Raw genomic sequence first — 19928 nt, forward strand, 5'->3', positions numbered from 1 at the left:
ATCTGAAGTTTAATATGATATTTGTTTTTTTCCACCTTCTATCTTTTTATCAGTACATTGAAAGTGATCATGAAAATTTTATATCTGATATTTTAAAAAACATATGTTGAATACTATTCTTATGCTGTTCATGCACTCTAGAGACAGTGCGACTTAAAGCATCCATAGATGCTACAAGATTAGCATTTAAGCATTTAGATATGTTTTTTGTTTGGGTTCACAGAGTAGCTGTAGTCAAAGTCATGTTTGTTAAGCATTGTGCGAAGAGAGCTAAGGTGGTCACAGTGACATGAAGCTCGGGACCAGCAGAGGAGCCACGGTGAGCGACCACAGCTTTCTGCACCTGTTGCCCGGTGAGTGTCACGCATGGCTTCCCAGCAAGGACATACGCATATCTGCTAGTCCAGTGGTGCCCTCCTCCCTTTACCATATCACAATGGCCTTTTCCCTTTCTCATACCAATAAGTTCAGAGATGGCCATTCTTTGGCATCCAGGGGCTGAAAAACTATCATTTCTATGGTTTCTTAATCTGTTTTTCATTTCTAAAGAAAAAGTCTCAGTTTGGTCTTGCCCCCATTTAGCTTGATGAATAATGCTTTTAATGAGTGACTCACCCTTTGTCCTGGGAAGCCCATTACTCCTTCTTCACCTTTTTCAGGAGCATAGATAAGAAAACCCTAGGAAACATTACAAGTCAGTTCAGCATATTTGAATGTTATGTGCAAAACAACTTTCACACTGCCTTTATAGAAACTAAACGGAAGGAAAACATCATTATAACACATGGAGTGACTAAAAAGAGCTAAATGTGAAAGAACTGATGTCCTTAAAATTGAGTGTAACAAACATGCTTGCTTCATTAGAATAACAGGATCACGCCATTAGACAGAGGACAAGGTTTCCCTCCCGTCATCTCCCATGTCTTTATTTCTTCTGTAGCTGTGACTCTGAAGAAGAGCCAAAGCAACTGTTTAGCTATACAACCAATCAGGCAACTCAGCCCATGTGCAAACTGTGGCTTCAGAGGGCTATTTGGCAAACAGGGGCGTGCTACCATCCATCCTACCATTAAGAAAAATGAGAGACACACATATGCCTGTCTGTTATGTCAGCATAAAATCTACAGTATTTCTGCTGCAGTCAATAAAATACCACATGTATAAAATCTGAGGAAGAGCTAAAGAACTGGCTAGCAACTGCATGCTGAAGGCATCAGGGCTCACACCATAGCTGCCTCCCGTAGCCTCATGGGGAAGTTGAACAGACCATCTGAGAAAATAAAGCTCTGCAGGATCCTCAGTGAGGCATCCCTAATTGGTAAAGGCTATATTTTAAATCATCCTGGAAAGCAAAAAGGAACCACTCAATAGCAAAACTATTCAGACAACCTACAGATCGCCTGTGAGTTAATTAAATCACATTCAGTCAAGCATGGTTGATAGCTCTAAGTGATACAGCAACACAGGGTATTACTGTCCACTTAGTCAACAGACTTAATGACCAATGAGACCAAAACACTATATATGCTGCACTGAAAATGTCTGATAACATTTCTATGCATACTTATTTAAAGGAATGTTTAAATGTAGCAGATGAGTAGAAATGCAGATATTCATTATTAGTTAAAACTAGAATTAAAAAAATATGTGAGGGAAATTCTTATTTTGGTAAACCAATAAGAGAACGACTGATTGCATTGTGGAGTTATTATACATCATGCTGTTCAGTCTTTCTAAAGCATCAGAACTGGTGCCTCAGATTATCTTGTTTCATATCCACATCACATAATTTAAATGAAGAATGCACCAGTATTAACTCCAATGTTGTTTGCTCTTGATCTTCTCTACTTGACTTACTGGGATTCCAGCTTCCCCTTTTTGTCCAGGTTCGCCTCTTTCGCCCTAACAACAAAGAAGCAGCATTCAGATGTTAGCTGTTCCCATTTATATCTTTAAAACCTTTTTAACAGCACAAAGTGACAAATATTTGGCAAGAGACAAAACACCACTCTTGTACGGTTCTTCAGGCATACACTCATCATATTAAATGCATGTTTTTGATGTTTGATAATTTTTTTCTGAAAAGCTTTCTAGGAATGTGAACACTGTTGGATGTCTCCAGGTTTGCTGCTCAAATTTTAGGGTGATAAGTGCCACAGAAATGCCGATAAATAAATGCACATTCTCCCAGCTCTACATACTAATTATTTGTGAATGGTCTGATCAGACATAGGAGTTTCTATTAGGGTGAGATAAATTATAGCCTAAAGTCCCCTCACTATGTCAACTCCATCTCCATTGACTATAAAGGCTGTCCAGGCAAGTAGCTCATATGCAGATATCTCTGTTTAGTCATGGAAATCCCAACTTGTATGTTGCTCAATGCAGACTGCAGATCAGGAGTAACAAAAGTTAAATGAGCTGATGATAAGACCTGACCAAAGCATGATTTTTAAATTTGGAAAGAGGGATTTCTGCTTTAAGAATGACTAAGATCAATCAGTGACTAAAACTGATCATAATTTTTTTGTCTTTTGACATTAAGATCAATGTAGTAACTAAAATTTCAGCAGACTAAAGTTTGCTGAAAGGATGACTGAAGTCAGCATCAACTATGAAGATAAGGAATACCCACAAATGGTATCTTTGGCAGGTGTCAGAACTATTGGTACCAGTCAAAGGCAGATTTGGATCTTTCAGTATCATATCCATTTACTTCTTATCTTTCTGCCCAAAGTGTGTGTGCTACGTGAACTTAAAAAGTACTGGTCTGGAGGCTGGTGACTCATATGAAATATATATACAGTATGAAGCAATATATGAGAATAAACTGCATCGTGCTATAGAGGATTTTGCCAATATGGATGAACAAGTATACAAATATCTGTAACATACAAACATACATGACAATTCAGATCGCTTCCCTAAAGATATGCTTCTTTTAAAGCAGGATAATTTCACTCACTATTAGGAAAAAGAAGATACTGAATGACTTCTAGGCTAAAATTTCTGACTGTAGAATGAGAAGATGCCAATGATGGTCAGTAGCTGTGTACTAGAGTTTACTTAAACAAAAAGAACAAGTGCTTTTTGAATGACTTTACCTATCATAGTCTCAACAAATATTTCACAATCCAAGCTATGGGAAAGCAGCATATTTCTCTCTTCATGTACTAATGTCTTCTAAGTACCACCTCTAGAAGCATATTTGTACAATAATTTAGTTTTGATACTGCAGAGCTCTTAATTCCTCATGTATTTTGGCAAGATATTCCATAGTTACCTTATGTTTGTCAGAGGGGACACCCATCAGTTCCCTTGTAGGAAGCCCAGGTGGACCTGGAGGACCTGGGGGTCCCTGCGGTGAAAGCACAAAGGTACATTTACTAACAGTTACAATACCTTCTGAAGCTGCACAGGCTCTAAGGAACTGGAACAAAATGAGCAATGCGGATTTGCCTCTGCTAGTAATATGGTTCTAAACCTCTAAATAAATTGATGGCAAGTAATAAATTTATTTTGTGCTGTGATTAACATTTAACAATACTTGCTCTTGCACTGTAGGCTTCCAGAATGACTGTAAAGATTATTGCTTTATTTAAAATAAGCCTGACTCCATAAATTTCAGCAGTGTTACCTCTGATTTGTATTGGTGTATATGAAGACAGTTAGACATAGACACGTAAAAGTGTAATTCAGTTATGACATTCACTATGGAGATTATCATTATTTTCAAAGCTAATACTTGTTTATTTTTCAATACAGTTTTGCAATATAGTTGAAAACTAAGGAAGTACTTAAAATAGGATCATTTATAAATAAGGAACTACATCAACTTTGTCTATTAGTAGTGATATTAACTCATTAGTTCTCCTTTACCTGTTCACCTTTTTCTCCATAGAAACCAAGGCCTCTGTTTCCCTGCAAAGACAATAGGTCAAGATTTACTAAATGTACATCTCAGTACACGTAGAATTTGAATTTAAACAAACTTAAAGGCTGTTTCAGGTTTAGAATTCTTTAAAACACCACTGAAGAAGTGTAATCGTATAATAGTCTAGTTATACTTCAAGATATTTTTATAGATTTAAAAAAATTTTTACAGACTTAAACATTCAGAAAGAAGGCTCTAATTAAAATCTCATGCTAGCAGTGTTTCATATAGCAGGCTTTGAGTCATTCTCTGAGTAAGAAGGTGAAAAGATCAAACATTTCTTTTCCAAGCTTTTTAATAGAACTAAATGTTAAATAAAATACTTAAGTAGGCTGGAACAATGAACTCATGTATTTCTTCCGCTGAGATACAATTGAATATTGTACAGACTGCAAGGATTCTCTGTTCAGAGGAAGCTACTGTGACTACAGTAGCAAATTAAATCTGGCTCTAGAACTGGTTTAATCATTTCAGGGTAGGTGATCCCTGTGTAAGATTAACTTCTTGTGGTATGCAGCCAACACAGAAGTTCTTGTGCTCCACAGCCTACGGTGCAGCCTGTGGTTCTTTTCTTTTGCTGGCTTCAAGTGAGTCTTGGATCAAACCTCAGGGGCTCAAAATCAACACAAACATAACTTTCACACAAAGACTTACTTGTGGTCCTGGTGGTCCTGGGGGCCCTGGGGGTCCCTAGGGAAACACAATAGGGGAGAGAAAGTTACCTGTCACGTAGCAATGAATACATGTAGGAGCTCAGTTACTTTAAGTCTGAAATATAAATACACATTTAGAAGGTGGTGCATTCCTTAGCATTCAATCTGCTATCCTTACTGCATTAGCTATGTTTACTAGTCTGAAAAATACCACCTAAGTCATATAATAATCTTTCCTAAAAGCATAAAAGTCTTCTACTAAGACCTAATGAAATCCTATTTTTATTTCAAGCAATAAGAATTTGTGGTTTTGGATTCTGCTTTAGCAAATTTTTAAGTTTATCTTAAAAGTAAGTATATCTCTGAGTGATTCTCTGGACTGGTGTCTTGGTACTGAATCATTCTGTAAGGAATGAAGGACCTGAAGGGTTTTTTTTTTTGTTTAAGATTACCACCTGCTTTTCAGATTACCTACTTGGTATTGAACAGAATGAAATCAAAGGAAGGTGTTAGGAAAAAAAAAGGTAACAGAGAAATAATGCTGCCAGAGAGAGTATTGCAAGAAGATCAGTGGGAAAGCTATTAAGTGGAGAGTGTCATCTGCCTGACTCAGTCAGCTAAGGTGGATGATGGGGTCCAAAGGGCTCTAAACACTGAAAATGCTGCCAAATGTCAGAAGGGTGGGGTGACTAAGAAACAGCAGCTGTTCAGAGAGGAGGATAGTGAATAAGAGGAGTAAGAAAAGAGAGGGAACAGCAGATGGAACTGCCCATTTACAGAGCTCAGAAGGGGATGCAACTGTGTTAAGCAGTTAATCAACCACAACCTGCAAGGAAAAGATAACGTTAAGGTGAAACCATGCCACTACTTTTTAAACCTTCTCTGCTTTGCTATGTACCTTTGTGTGCATAAACGATAGACTTGTTCTGAAAAAATGACTTTTGATTCAGGCTTGATCAGTCAAGAAGTCATTGAGACTGACTGATCTGCAGGGCAGATGCACTCTGTAGGGCATACCACAGTCTTGAGGCCCTGCAGGGGCCTGGTGGAGCTGAGTTTGCCTTTGTGTGTGATCTAGGACATACAGAAGAGGAATGATGCAAAGATCCCACAGGTAAGTCACAGCTTTAGAGCTGTTAAAACAGTTGGATCTATTTTTTTAACAGCTGGGAGATGTGGGGATCCATCCACTCTGGAAGAGTGTTCAAAAAAAGATGTTGCAAGGATTGCACCCAGAGGGATGTACTCATGGGACTCAGAAAATGGTACAGCTCATAGCACTCCTTACGTCCATGCCGGTGTACTGGGAATGAGGGTCATTGTAGGCTGGAGGTCCTGTGTGAAGCTCATGAACCTCATGGCTTCACTCTAGAGGGAGTGCAGGTAAACGACAAAGAAGATTTCCCTTCAGGGGGACCAGAGGAGAAAGAAAAGCTGCAGCTTCCCCCAGATGATAAAGCAGGCACAGCAGAAAATTTACTTTGGAAAGGCTTAGCGTGCTGTGGATCTAGTACTAGAAAATTTGTTTGTGACAGGAGGGTCCCTGCAAACATCTGTGGAGGCTGTGTGTAAGAAGTCCTGAATTAAAAAAAAAAAAATTATGCTTCCAAAATCAGTGACATAGAGCAGGTCTGAGGTGAATACTGACAAAAAAAAAAGGGAAAACAACCAATAAAGCAAATGTTATAAAGCTGTCTTAGAGGGGGGGAAAAAAAGCAAACTTAAAGGAAAATTAAATACATTGAATTTGAACATTTACTTCTCACCCATAAAACCATTAACTATGCTAACAGGAAGTGCAGAAAATGGTATCTGGAGAGAACACAATCTTCCCAAAGAACTATTCAGCAACAGTGGTCAAATTCAATGCTGTAACTGTTGATTTTTGAAAAAAAGTGACTGAAAGAAAAGTTTAAATATAAAATTGTATCCTAAATACTAATGAAGAAAGGTATCTATTTAATCTTCTGTAGGAAGTGTGGACAGCTAATATACATACCCTTTAAGAATAGAAAATATAACATGTTTAGGCCCTAATCTCTTTCACAACTCATTGTAGGAGGATGTAGACACTTAAATGGACCACATGCAATTATCTGTACAAACTAGGCACTTTTCAGAATGTTGAAGAAATAAAATATAAATGAAGAGCCTCAGGCAAAACAGGATGAAAGAAAATATACTTCTTTTTAAAATATTCGTCCTTGTTAAATTAGTGTCTCACAGTGTTTTTTTCTTTCAAAATTTTACTTCCAAGGATACCTGCTCATTATATCTAAACCCATTTTTTCTAACCATTTGCTTGGTTACTACCCAACATAATGGATCTTGCTGAAATGATTCTTTTATTAGGCTTATTTCCTGTAGAACATATTTCAAACATACTTACTGGTCTTCCTGGCGCTCCTCTTGGACCAACAGGTCCTTGAATACCCAATGTACCCTGAGGTCCCTTTAAATAGAAAACCATCAATTAATATTGTTCTGATATCGGATACTAGTGGTACTTTATCACATTTGTTGTAATACTACTTACTTGAAAACCATTGAACCCTGGGTCCCCAGGTTCTCCCTAAAACCAACAAAGTGAAAGAATACAGTAAATACTATATACAACACTGAATAAAAATATTTCTTGTTCATCGATTAAATTTTGTTCTCTTTCCATCTTACAAACTATTTAGAATAATCATAGCTTATAATGCTATACAAATTCTTACCTACAGATGTATCCAATACAGATTTTGATATACATAACCTAATATGTTTTTTTACACATCAATTTTATACTTTATATATATACTATAACTGCATGCAGTGCAGTTGGAGGGTACAAAGTTGGCTAGAGAAGTTAGGGATCCAAATTACAAGGATGAAATGGACAACAGTACATGTTTAATTCTCTTTTGAAAACCCCATCTAACCAGTCGCTTAATTAGGGATATAAGCTTAGCTGAAACGCACAAGTTGACCGAGGACATTTTTCATGAGTTGCATGGGAATTACCAAATCATTTTGATTCTCTTCTGAGTCACTGAAAAGCATTTGGAACATACCGTTTTCAGTGACCACATATTTTAACTGCAGTACATGTTGAAATGTTTTTGCAAATTGGATCCAAAAATGTGCTAGTGCAAAGATCTTCCAATACCCATAAATAACGTAGTATTCGGCCCAGACACCTTTAATCATTTTGAATAGTATCTTAACTTTTTAATATATCTAGCTAATTTGAGTATATTTAATGGAATAATTGTACCAAGTGGTACTTGGTACCATAATTTGGTACCAAGTACTTTCTGGAATGAATATAGGTGTCAATATCTTCTCCTTGACCATCATATACTTAGGCAATTTCATAATCCTTACTAATTATTAGCAAGTGATCACATTTTAAAGGGTTGTTGAAAGGAAAAAAAAAACATTAAAAATACAGGCTATCTACAGATATGTCAAATAAAAACATATTTTGGCATTTATCACTGGCACAAAATATTCATGAATGATGTCAGCAGATCTCTTCTGTGCTGAGCAAAGCTCTGACAGTTTAATATGCAGGCTGTACTTTATATAAGTTTGTCACAAAGACAATTTATACTCTACTAATATATGTAACCCCCTATCATCTGATACCTTCAAATTACACAAAATTATATAAATGACAAAAAGCTACAACACAAGTTTTAAAGGATTAGATAGAGTAAAAGCATCCATACTTAGAGGTTAGATAACTAGATTATCTACTGAAGCATATTTTATCATAAGTCAACCAAAATTCTGTAGGAAAATTATACAGAAAGGACACTAATATTAAATAGAATCATTCAATGGACAAAACTATGACAAATGGATGATTCTGCCATGAATGATGTGAAGGTAGCCCACTGAACAAAGAGGACAATATTTGAACTACAACATTTGCATTTCTATTTAAAAATACAAAGTTATAAACATTTTAAAATCAACAGTTATTCAGAGTTCTCCACTGCGTGTAGGTTGGCATTCCTTGCAAATAAGTGAGTGGACATCTCTTCCCTGGAAATAGGCTTTACTGTCACCAGAGAAAGTGGAAGTTGCCTTGCAAAATCTACAAAAAAATCCAAGTGGGTCCTTTGGAACATGGCTTTAAGAATGTAAGAAAATTAACTCACTACTATCTATTTTTAAAACAGGAGTGGATACAAATTTGTAATTCATCAGTGCACAAGAGTTATATACCTACCCTGTATTGGCTAGCAATGTCTGGCGGTAGTATATAGGGCTCCCCCTTCTGGCCCTTTGGTCCTTGGATTCCCTAGATTGCCGTGACCAAAAAAAAAAAAAAAAAAAAAAGTAAGCTTTCATATCATCTATGAGCACATAAACAGTTGGAGTAATGAAAAACATTTGTCAGCTTTTTCATGAGTATATACACATTGCTGTTCAAGTGCAAAGACTATGCCTAGCTCTGGAAATTCATGGTATAAACACAAAATATAAATCCTCATGGGTATGTAAAAGCAGAAATTCCCAATTAAGGGGAAGAGCTTCCCATTATGCGGGAGTGATATGGGATAGCACTCACAACCCCAGCCTCCCAGCACGAACAGTAGCTGGGGTACCTCAGGGTTGGGTATTGACCTGGGAAATGCAGGAGCTCCACACTTCATCACAGCATGACCCTCCACAATCGCTCTAAAGAAAGCCAGCAATTTCTCTGGCAGCTAGCTCAGCAACAATAAATACAATTTGGGAGTGGGCTGGGGAAATAAAAGGTTATGAGTTTGATATCATCATTGCTGGATAAAGATGTACAGGTTTCCCTGAAGTAATCTCCCTGCAGGACCTGTGGGATAGGTATAGCTCTGAGCAGGCCTTCTACCCTGGCTGCAATTTATAACTAATCATTGTGCAGTACTTCTACAGTAGGGCCACAAGGACACTATCCTACGCCAAAAGGGAGCTCCATTTAAGAGCTCTCCCATTTGATTTCCAACACGTACTTGAAAAAAAAATTCACCAAAATAATGATCTTGGCTGCTGGTGTTCATATACTGTCAGCTACTTACAATGGTACCAGGGAAACCAGCGGGTCCTGGGCTTCCTGAGTCACCAGGATCACCTGCTGTCCCATTACAGCCGTCATGACCCGGTTTCCCCCTTGATCCTGGCTGCCCTGGATGACCCTGTAGAGAAAAAAAAAGTGTTTATCTATCCATCTGTTTCTAGTTTTCCTTTTCCTGTAGTCACACAGTATTTAGACATTCTCACATTAAGCCCAAGGCTTGGATCCATGGGAAACTATGATTTTCAAAGAAAGAAAGAAACAGACAGTGCCTTTTTTTAATATAGCTGCAGCTTGAACCAGACGCCCCAGACAGCATGAAAAAAATGAGTAGTGAAGGACCTTTCAGAAAGGGTAAGAAAGCTATGTTCAATGCAGTCTCTGTTAATCAGAGAACTAAACCAGATGAGGCTCATGTACAGGGAGTTACCAAGAACTGGGATTGTTAAGGATTATGTTGCTTTCAGCACTTCACACTGGAAAAGTATGAAGAAAAGTTCCTTACTGGCTATGAACGAGCTAGGAAAAAAGTTAGTGATGCTTTTGGAGCATTTGGTTGGGTGTCAGGATGAAGCTGTAAGTACAGACATGGGGAGAAAGCAGAGGAGCTCAAACCAAGAAAATAGGGGGCACTGCTGAAGTTCCCCACTGAGCATCTGAGGTACAGGAAGGGAGAAAAAAGTAACTCCTATCTTAAACTGGATTTCCATTGCTTCAACTACATCCACCTTATTGCAGTTACTTCTGGCTGCACTGGGATCTATAGGAAGCAAACCTGACTTTGAGTAGCTCTTTCTTCCAGGGGACTCAGTCAGAAAAAATGGAAACTAACGTAAACAGAATACATGTCTCCCTTCTCCATTACCTAGAACAAGAGTTTTCTCTTTGGTTCTGCTCCCTTGCTTAGAATAAAAAGAAATCTGTCCATGCCCCTACCTAGCTCCATCAAGTACTGTCACTCCTCACTCCAGAACAGGTTTAGGCTTGCCACCATCCTATCTTGGCCTCCAGCCCCGCATCCCAGTGCTTTGCCATTACAGTTCCTACTTGTTTGTGCCTATTTGCCCTCAGATTTATTTCTTGGTCTGAGAAAACTGGTTGGGGAACATAACTGAGTGGGAAGGGCAGGGGAACATGAGGGCAGGTCACAATAAGCATGCAGGCTGGAGTAATATCTGAAGGTATTCTATTCCTCCCTCTTCTCTGCAATGTGCAGACATCCTGAAGGCTGTGCTAAAAAAACTTGCTCAGGTAACAGAAGCAGGTAGTAAATCACTCCCCTCCTTTACAACAGAGTGATTTACTATCCTTCCCAGCACTTAAAAAATACTCAGTATGAAGTGGTGAGATGAACAAGATCCTTGGCTACAGGAGTTTTAATAAGAACAGTAAAGAGGGTCTTCAGCTTTTCCTTTAAGAGGGAAAAAGAGAGAGAGGAGGAAGAGTATGACAGAGAAAGCCCTGAAACTTGATATGGAACTCTTCCGGAAACAAAAAGGGGTGAAAGGAGAGTGGATGTGGATGTGTGGGTTGCAAAGTGAGGCCCTGGTGTCAGAGAGCACTACAAAGGAAACCCAAGCCTGGGAAATCTGTCTAGGGATTCCAGTGACTCAGATTTCTTTGTTATTTTATGACACAAGAAGTAAAGAAGTGTAAGCTGGGAAAATACCGCACTGTGAACTTAACCCAGTTTTCCTCTTTGAATATTTCAGTTTCATGGACCTGGACAATTTGTTCAAAGTTTGACACTATTTAGCATTTAGTAAGATTTTTAAGACTACCATCTCAATCATGCCATATGAGCTATAAAACAAATTACAATGCTTAGTATTCTTACAATTGTTGATTTTTTTCTCAGTGCTTTACAACTCTGCAATAATTAAGGAATGACCCACTGGTGTCCTTTGCTCACATGTCTAAGAGAGGTGAAGTACTTATCTCATAGTTCTCTCTTACAAAAGAGCATGCTTAGCTGGATAACCTCCAGGGACACTGGAAACCTTCTTCCTCTTTTGTCCCTTTGCATGGATTTCTCCATGGATCAAAGCAAATGGACCTTAAATATCTGAGGGAGTGAGACAGGGGGCAAAAATTCTGTCCTCTTGTTATACGTCTGCAGTTTCACTTACTTTAAGAAATGGTATTGGCTTAGAAGTGTGTATATGGCTGAGGCAGAATTTAGCCCAAAGATTTTAACTGAGGTACAAAGGCATTAAACCAATCTGAAATATTTGCAGATAGTGATTTCTAAAACATGAGGTAACTGTCTACTTACAGGGACGCCATCTGCCCCTGGGAATCCAGTCACTCCTCTTTGCCCCTAGAGTAAAACAGCACAATTAAAATGATGTTCCTCCCAGTATTTGGTTCATTAGCTGAAACATCTGATATTCAGAAGTTACCATTTCTCCTTTGGGTCCACTTATTCCTGGAGGTCCTCTTTCACCTTTGTGACCTTTGGGACCTTGCACTCCTGGGATCCCCATCAATCCTGGTGGTCCAGTGAACCCCTGCGATCCAAGGAGTCCTGGCTGGCCCTGATAAAAGTAATAAAAAAGCATTTATCTAGGAACAGTTGTAATGCATGAAGCTGGATTAGTTATCACTACTGCAATGGAGTCAATCTCTGGAAGAGAAAATAAACAAAGAATCTCGCTTCAGCAGGCCAGACTCTTTGATGAACGTCATCTGGTAACACCACACAGAGAAGCTCTGAGAACAGTGACTGCATTGTGCCTGAAATCCATAAATGGAAATTAAGACAAAAATCAAGAAGAAGATCTTCCTACTTGAATATTCTCTGTTACTCTACGAAAGAAAGTCATTTCTCTGGAATCAGGAAAATTGGCTGCTCAAGAGTGATGCTCATTAATCTACAACATTACCAATTACAGTACACTCCAAGCAAATAAAACATGCTTAATTGTGAAGTCTGCTTAATGGACATATTTCTTACAAATGGAACTGGATATTTAATAGCAAGACCGTCTGCTTCTGTGGGATGGTATTTCTGTTTAACAATGGAGCCTAAAGATGACTCAACATGTAGGCTATGAGGGTATGGCATCCACATAAGTTGAAGAGTTGCACCCAGGGCTCCCCCATCATTAAAAGTTTCCTCCCAGTGTTGGTTCAGTAAAACAGCACTAATGACTCTCTTCAGGCCACTTCAAACATTGTTTAAATATAATCCTCTATTGACTGCCAACATCACAAGGCTCAACAGGGAAAAACATCATTTTGAAATGACACAGTGGTGGTTTTAAGTAATGGGGTTGTGACAGTATGTCTGAGATTCGTGAACCAAAGCATTTGAAAACCATTCCAAATGGAGTGTCACCAACAGCACATATGTTTTGTATGCTCTACAATACTCAGTGCACTAATGCCACCTTAATATTAAATCATGGTAATCTTCTCTTGAGAAATACGCTTGAACAGTGTAATACACCATTTACCAAGACATTCTAACTAAGTAGATTCTAATGAATGTAGTTTTAAAATGCAATTAGATTTTTCAAAGACCATTGTACAGACACATCAATATCTCACAAAGCAAGAATTACAGCAAAATGTGAACACTAATATATATACAAACAAGCAATAAAAACAATAACGTCTTATTTTAGCATAAAGTACATATCCTCTTCCACCTACAACATCTTATTTCCTTTTCCACGCTCACCCATGCTTGGAAAGAAAGAGTTAAAAGATCTTGTAAATCCTTTGCAAGTAGGATACTAGTTTAACTTCATTTAATGTCACTGAAATGGGGGGGGGGGGAGGAATGAAGGAGGGAAGTGCGGGAACTGAAAGAAATGAACTTCTAAATATCCTAGTTCCCTTGAATTCAGAAAGCAGTAGTCAAGATACAGAATAATACCTTCTTGAATTTTAGACAAACTTTGCTTTATTCTTGCAGTAATGGATAGGCCCACTTGTGACACTCTTCCAAAATATCATTGTCAACCATCTATTTATAATGAAAAGTCATCAATTGCAGCTCTATGCAAAAATACTCTAGTTGTTTGTATGACAAACCGCCAGACAAACACTACAACTGAAACCTATCTTACTTCTGGTTTAAAAAAAAAAAAATCAATTTTCCATATAGCTTTTGTGGAAAAGTGACAGTAAAGCTGTCTGAATATGTCTTTATATTTTAAAATTGTATTGTTTCAAACGAGTCTATACTGAGAAGCTGACATAATGAAACAACATACAAAATTCAGTACCACTTTTACTTGGAAAAGAGCAGGAATGACCCTGTATGCATACAATTACATTTAGTTCCTCAGGGACTAGCCACCAGTATGGAACTCTTGCACCTTATTTGCTATAGCTTTACAATTAATCTGACAGAACTGAATGCTTAGGAGCATGGCTAAAGGACGCAATGGATTTAACTGTTCGAGTTGTCAGAGTGAAACAGAATCTGTCCTGTGCTTACAACCAATCCCAGTTTTATATAGCACCACTACTTCTACAGCAAGCCTGCTGTAAGGGTCTTGGGGAATATCAGGTTTTAGGAAGCCAATTTCTTTTCATTTTTTATGTTAACAAATTGAGAAGAAACAAAGGTCAGATGAATAGATATAAAATATAATATGATTTCTGTTGGCAGGGAAGCATACACATCTGAACAAGTGGCAGCTCCTTTACTTATGCCAGTTGCAATTTGCTATTACAGATGAATCTTTCTCCACATTAATAGTTTTCAGCTTGTTTTTAATCTGTGAATCTCTGGAAATTATCCTATGGTGGTGAAGACCCTTGTCTAGCCAGATTCACAACAGACACTATTTTCTTAGTTACCTGTCTCAAATGGAAATTTGCTGATTAAAGTCACTAGAATAATCTGAACCAACATGTACAGCAGTGTGAGCTCTGTGGACAGGAAAAGAAGTCTTTCCTGCTGCTGCCTTTTCTTACCTACTATGGTTAGAAAAGTAGAGACCACCCACCCATATCTGGAAAGGGACCTTTAAGAGGAAGAAAGTGTGTATTACACACCTGTAAAAACATAAAAACACAGAAAAATTATTCAAATTCAGTTATGGAAAAGCATTTGAGCTGGCTCAAGTTTCAATTTTAATTTTGAGAAGTTCTGGAAAGAAATCTTTTAGTTCGTTCCACAAACACACAGAAGAATTGGATTCTCTATATTGAAAGTGTTGCTTCATTCTTTTATTGAAGTAAATGAAAGCTGAAGGTGATCAAATAAATTCCAGAAGCTATTCATCTACCTGGGACATGTAGAGAGTCTTTTTAGTGCATATATACGCTCATTTCTTGTGCAGCAGACAATGTAAAACATTTAATTGCAGCGTCTGATAAAATGCCAGTTATGTTCAGATAGTCAATAGGGTGCACACCTTCCTCCAGGGGACATGCAGAGGTATAATACTTCAAAGCCAGCACTACATGGGACACAGTTACATCACTAATTCTGATACCAAATACCACTCTCCCACTTTCAGTCCCATTTTCCAATCTGATATGGAGGAAGGAGTAAACAAGGAATGGAAAAAGAGGGAGAGAGCCATGCTTCCCCATGCTTTCCTGGTAACTGTCAGAATATTTGTTTACTGAGAAATGGGGGTGTCCTTGGATGAAGTATCCTACATTATTGTTTGCAATAAGGACAATACAATTGATCTTTCTGGGACTAGTTTATCAGAAGGCTAGAGCTAGAGCTGGAGAAGTACTTAATATCATGACAATGTTTGTGTAATTCTTTAGCCAGTAAGTAACTCATCATGTTAACTGAATTAACTTTGCTAACCTTTGTTAACTCAGACATGTCAACTTTTAATCTACTTTCTTTATCTTAGATCTTCTGTTGAACAAGTTTGTCCCTTATTCATTAGCAGATGACCTAAGAACATTTGCTCTTTTGCAAAGGTCATTAAGGAGATTTAAGCAAAGACAATCAATTTGAAAGGCTGAGTGATGCTTTATTTGACTAAATTGTTAGAGTCCTGAATTTCCCTGTGTGAAACATCTGCATGGTACAATTCCGGTTATGCTCCTGAAGGTTCAGAAATCCTAGAAAAGTCTCCAGAGCCCTGATGTCCTCTCCAGATAAAATCTTCAGGTCAAAAAAGAAGGCAAGCCTAGGGAAATATGCTAACCCTATGTGTCATATTTTAAACTACTCACAATGTACTTTCTCTGATGCTCCTTTTTCTTAAATGAAAAACAGAGCAATGGAAAAATGTGTTATTGCCCATCCTGTTCTCCAGTAGAAGGTTTTAAATTTTGCTGAGGCAAACTGGAACTTTTTCAGAATCCAGACTATGCAATGATTAGTTCTCATCAGAAGTACATTTACAGGCCAGTGTTAAGAGGCTTACAGAAGAGTGTGTGGCATATTATCTGACAATCACCTTGTAGGGAGCATGTGGAAAGAAAAAGAAGTGGGTCAATGGAATATCTTGAAGGCTATCGAGGAGTTTTACCTTCCTCTTCACTTTTATACTGAACTTCCATTACTGTTCAGATGAATTACAAAGCTATCAAAGTCAGGATGCAGTCTCTGATATTTCAGAGACCAGCTGGAAGAGGTCTCACACAATTCACGTGGCCAGCACAGTCATGTGGAAAATCTATTTACAGAGAGGAGCAAAGGTCAGAAATTTAGGGAGCCTGGAAGAAATCTTCCCAGAAAACGTTTGCAATCTTGTATATACATCGGTGCTTGTCCAATGAGGAACATGAAAGAAAATGCTATCATGGTTGGAATTTAATTTAATAACTATTTTGTGATTAAGTCCCAGTGGACTTAGTAAGATCCCAAACAGAATTTTAAATCTGCACTGAATGTTTCAGAACGATAATTTTAAATTCCAACTCTTTTAGGACCAGTCAAATAAAAGAGATATCATCCTGTAATAATTTCTTCTTTCTAAATTACTGCTAAATTCAGACTATGGAAATACAACTGGTAGGGAAAGCTGTGCTAATTTTGAGAGCAATCAATTGTTCAAGTTGTTATACAAATAAAGATAGAGTAAGTGAAACTCCCTGCTCCAAAGAGGTTAAAATACAAAGACATCCTCATGAATTGCCAAGAAACACTTTGCTGATGTGTATATACGGAGAGGGAGAAAATTAGTGATTTGGAATAATGAGGAGGCAGATTCAGAATGACTGCATAGCTTCACTGTAATTGAACCCATTTCACCATATTCCATCATAGGCTTTTATTTTGTAACTACTTCTGGTATATGGAATGTGATGATTCAGTATTCCCCAAATGGAAATGACCCTTGTAGGTCATAGTTTACTTAGCAGTGGACATGAAGAAAAGAGGTCAGTTCCCTGACATTTTAAAAAAGGTCATTTCTGAAAGAACAAGTTCACTTCCTGTGGCAATGGTGATCTGACTGTGTGATAGACAAGTGGGAGTGAAATTTTTGTAAGAGAACTGGATCTGCAACAGTTACTGCAGGAATAGATGGGAAAAGGAAGTGACTGCAAGAACCTAGATCTAATACCATTAATGGAAGACAAAAGCAAGCACAACAGAAAGCAACTCTGCAGGAATGGCAATAAAATGGGTTATACGGAAAATAGGCAACTTCTGAGCTGATGAAAAGGGCTAATCCAGGAAAAGGCATTCCAGCAGGTGCACCTCAAAGAAACTGAAAAGTTTTAAATGTAACATCTGATCAAATGAGGAGAAACCTACTGCCAAAGCTAAACTGCTCCCAGTAGGTGCACTAGTTCATTTAGAGCCAGAGTGCTCACCTCTGTGCTGCCTTATGCTGCCCAGTACAAGATGGACTTCAAGAGAGCACATCAGACAATGCCCAGCGACTATTTACAGAACCAATTCCAAAACAAGTTTAAGACCCATAGGCTCTGTAACATCTCTAGAGTTATTTTTGCATAATCCCTCCATGGCATGGATATGTGGGCAGCCTTTCTTTCCTGCCAGCTTGGCTAAAACCACATTTTTCATTTACACACACTTTTCCACTGTTACTGAAATAAACCAAGTTCACAAACACCTTGCTTTCAAGGCCGTGCTCCGCTGGGCACAACTTCAGTCACTCATGAGCAGAGCATTTACCATGATGCAGAAGAGATTGGTACATTTCTACGCCGTGGAGCCATAAACGGATTATGCTTTACGTTGGTAATTGAGTGAGAATGGTTCCATGTGTCTCAGCAACTCAAAGTTCTGTTTCAGCAAGATTTAGACAACATTGTGCAATTCTAAGAGGGAAAACTACACTAAACTACAATAAGCTCGTGAAATTCAGCTGAATGGTAGAAAATGTAAATATACAGGGCAAAACATACAGAGCCGCTAATGGCATTTACTGAAAAGAAAGTTTTTTGGGAGAAAAAAGGCTTGAAGTCTGTGCTGACTTGGCTGGTAAACATACTAGCATTTCATTTTTATTCCTGTGTCTTCAGGACACCAATAATGATTATTTTCTAAAAGATCATCAACCTTGATCTGCATTATTTTAGTACAGGAGAGAGAATTCAGAAGCTCCTCACTAGATGGCACTAACCCTTGCAGCTTGAAGTGATGTTAAACAACACAGGTGCACGTTTACAGACTGCATTAAACTTCAGGAAATCTGATAAGGAGTTCAGGTGGGGTCAAAATGCCTTTGTGCTAGGTCTAAGGCAACAAAAGCAGACTGCTTCTGCAAAATGCCTGGCAGTGAAATAGCTGGGAAAGTTAGAATTAAATGGAATGAAATGTATCATGAAAGAGTGCAGCATGGCTTCTTTAGGTGCCCTGTGTTTAATTGCTCAGTCTTTTTATCTTGTGCAACAGGAAAACATAATGTTCTAAGAGGAATGAGCAAAACTTTTATTCTTTTATTTCTCCAGTGGATTGCTGGATTTAAATTTAATGCCATATGTCTGCATTTTCTTAAATTTATGCTCTGAATCTGTATTTTACCATGGGGCTGGAATTAGCTTGTCACCCTGGGTTACCAGCATTAGGTATGGACGGACTTGTATGATCTAACTTTACCATTCATAATAGACATAAGTCTTTCTCATACGCCTTAAACTACATTATCTTAAATTCTAAAAGACAGAGTAGCACTGAGAGATTCACTAGGCCTAAAAAAAAAAATTACATGGTTTACTGTTATTTCTATTTTTAATTCATCTTTCACTACTTTACAGAAGCTTAAGAGTAAAAAAAAATAAGCGTTAAGTTAAAAATAACTAAAAAATGAATTTAGTTCAGTCTAGTGGCATGGTAATAATTTGCTGCTCTTTCAACTACATTGTCTGGACATGCAACATTTTCTCTCAGGACAGAAGTGACCAAATGACATTAATGTTAATTCCTGAGCAGTGATTCAGCTTGCAGAAGTTGGATTTTTTTTTTAATTAAGGAAGGAATAAACATTAAATCTTCATAAAAACCAGCTATGAAAGGATTCTCTTTACCAGAAGCCACAGTTCTTTTCTGCAGTCAGTGACTGAAGTAATTTTGTACTGTTCCCACGGTTTGATCTAATTTGTGATCTTCCAGAAAGTTGCTATGTCACCCAAGAAGATAAAACATGCATAAAAGAAAATACACACTGGAATGTAGGTCAAACACTCAAAAGAACCAGTTAAAAGTTTCTTCATGCCACAAAACACATACAAGTATATATCAGAAATGTTTTCTGTGTTTTGCAGAGCTGCTTTAGAAAGAATGAAACTGGGGCCATGGCAGTGTTCCTTCAAAGATAAACATCAGAAAGGGCAAGTCTACACAAAACTGCGGGAGGATTTCCATGCTAAGTCTTCAAAAGGTCATTACATGGAGGAAAGGAGAGGAAGAAGGAGGAGAAGATATGGGAAGGAAGCAGTGGGCAGAGGGGAAGGGTGTTTTTGTTTGCAGAATAGGAAGGTGATAGCTCTGAAAACCCCCAAGAAGTATTTCTGTTAAGATATAGTTGCACAAACCAACTGTAAGGTGGCAAGCTAGGGTCTGCGTTTGCAACACATCAGTTTTCTGTGGAGCTTGCCTGCATTTGTGTTCTTACTGTGTAGTAAATACGAAGTACCTTACCCCATTTCCTGTGAGAAGTAAGCTGTAGGAGGGTCAGCACGCACACACAGATAATGGAGGTGTAACAGCTGACAGGCTATGCATTCACAGCCCAGTTTATTTCATGGTAATTCATTAGCACAAAAATTTAGGATCAGAGTTAAGACATAATTACCAAATACACCTACCTGGTGAGCATGTTCTACGTGACAGGACTTGTAATAACTTTTTTTTTTTGAAGGATGGTATTTATTAACAAATAAAGACATTTAT

The 19928-nt window shown here is 38.0% G+C and overlaps 1 protein-coding gene across 2 annotated transcripts in view; it reads right to left on the minus strand.

The window, feature by feature from the left end:
- Window positions 1–19928, minus strand: part of COL4A2 (collagen type IV alpha 2 chain) — a 143225-nt gene that overhangs the window by 41719 nt on the left and 81578 nt on the right. For both annotated transcript variants that reach the window (XM_064504018.1, XM_064504013.1), the window contains exons 5-15: window positions 12034–12168; window positions 11907–11951; window positions 9636–9752; window positions 8810–8881; window positions 7124–7159; window positions 6977–7039; window positions 4589–4624; window positions 3880–3921; window positions 3284–3358; window positions 1858–1902; window positions 616–678 (exon numbers count right to left, since the gene is read on the minus strand). In XM_064504018.1, coding sequence (XP_064360088.1) covers window positions 616–678; window positions 1858–1902; window positions 3284–3358; window positions 3880–3921; window positions 4589–4624; window positions 6977–7039; window positions 7124–7159; window positions 8810–8881; window positions 9636–9752; window positions 11907–11951; window positions 12034–12168 — 729 coding nt within the window. The remainder of the gene's footprint in view (window positions 1–615; window positions 679–1857; window positions 1903–3283; window positions 3359–3879; window positions 3922–4588; window positions 4625–6976; window positions 7040–7123; window positions 7160–8809; window positions 8882–9635; window positions 9753–11906; window positions 11952–12033; window positions 12169–19928) is intronic.

This window comes from Dromaius novaehollandiae, chromosome 1, assembly GCF_036370855.1.
Source record: "Dromaius novaehollandiae isolate bDroNov1 chromosome 1, bDroNov1.hap1, whole genome shotgun sequence".
NCBI lineage: Eukaryota > Metazoa > Chordata > Aves > Casuariiformes > Dromaiidae > Dromaius > Dromaius novaehollandiae.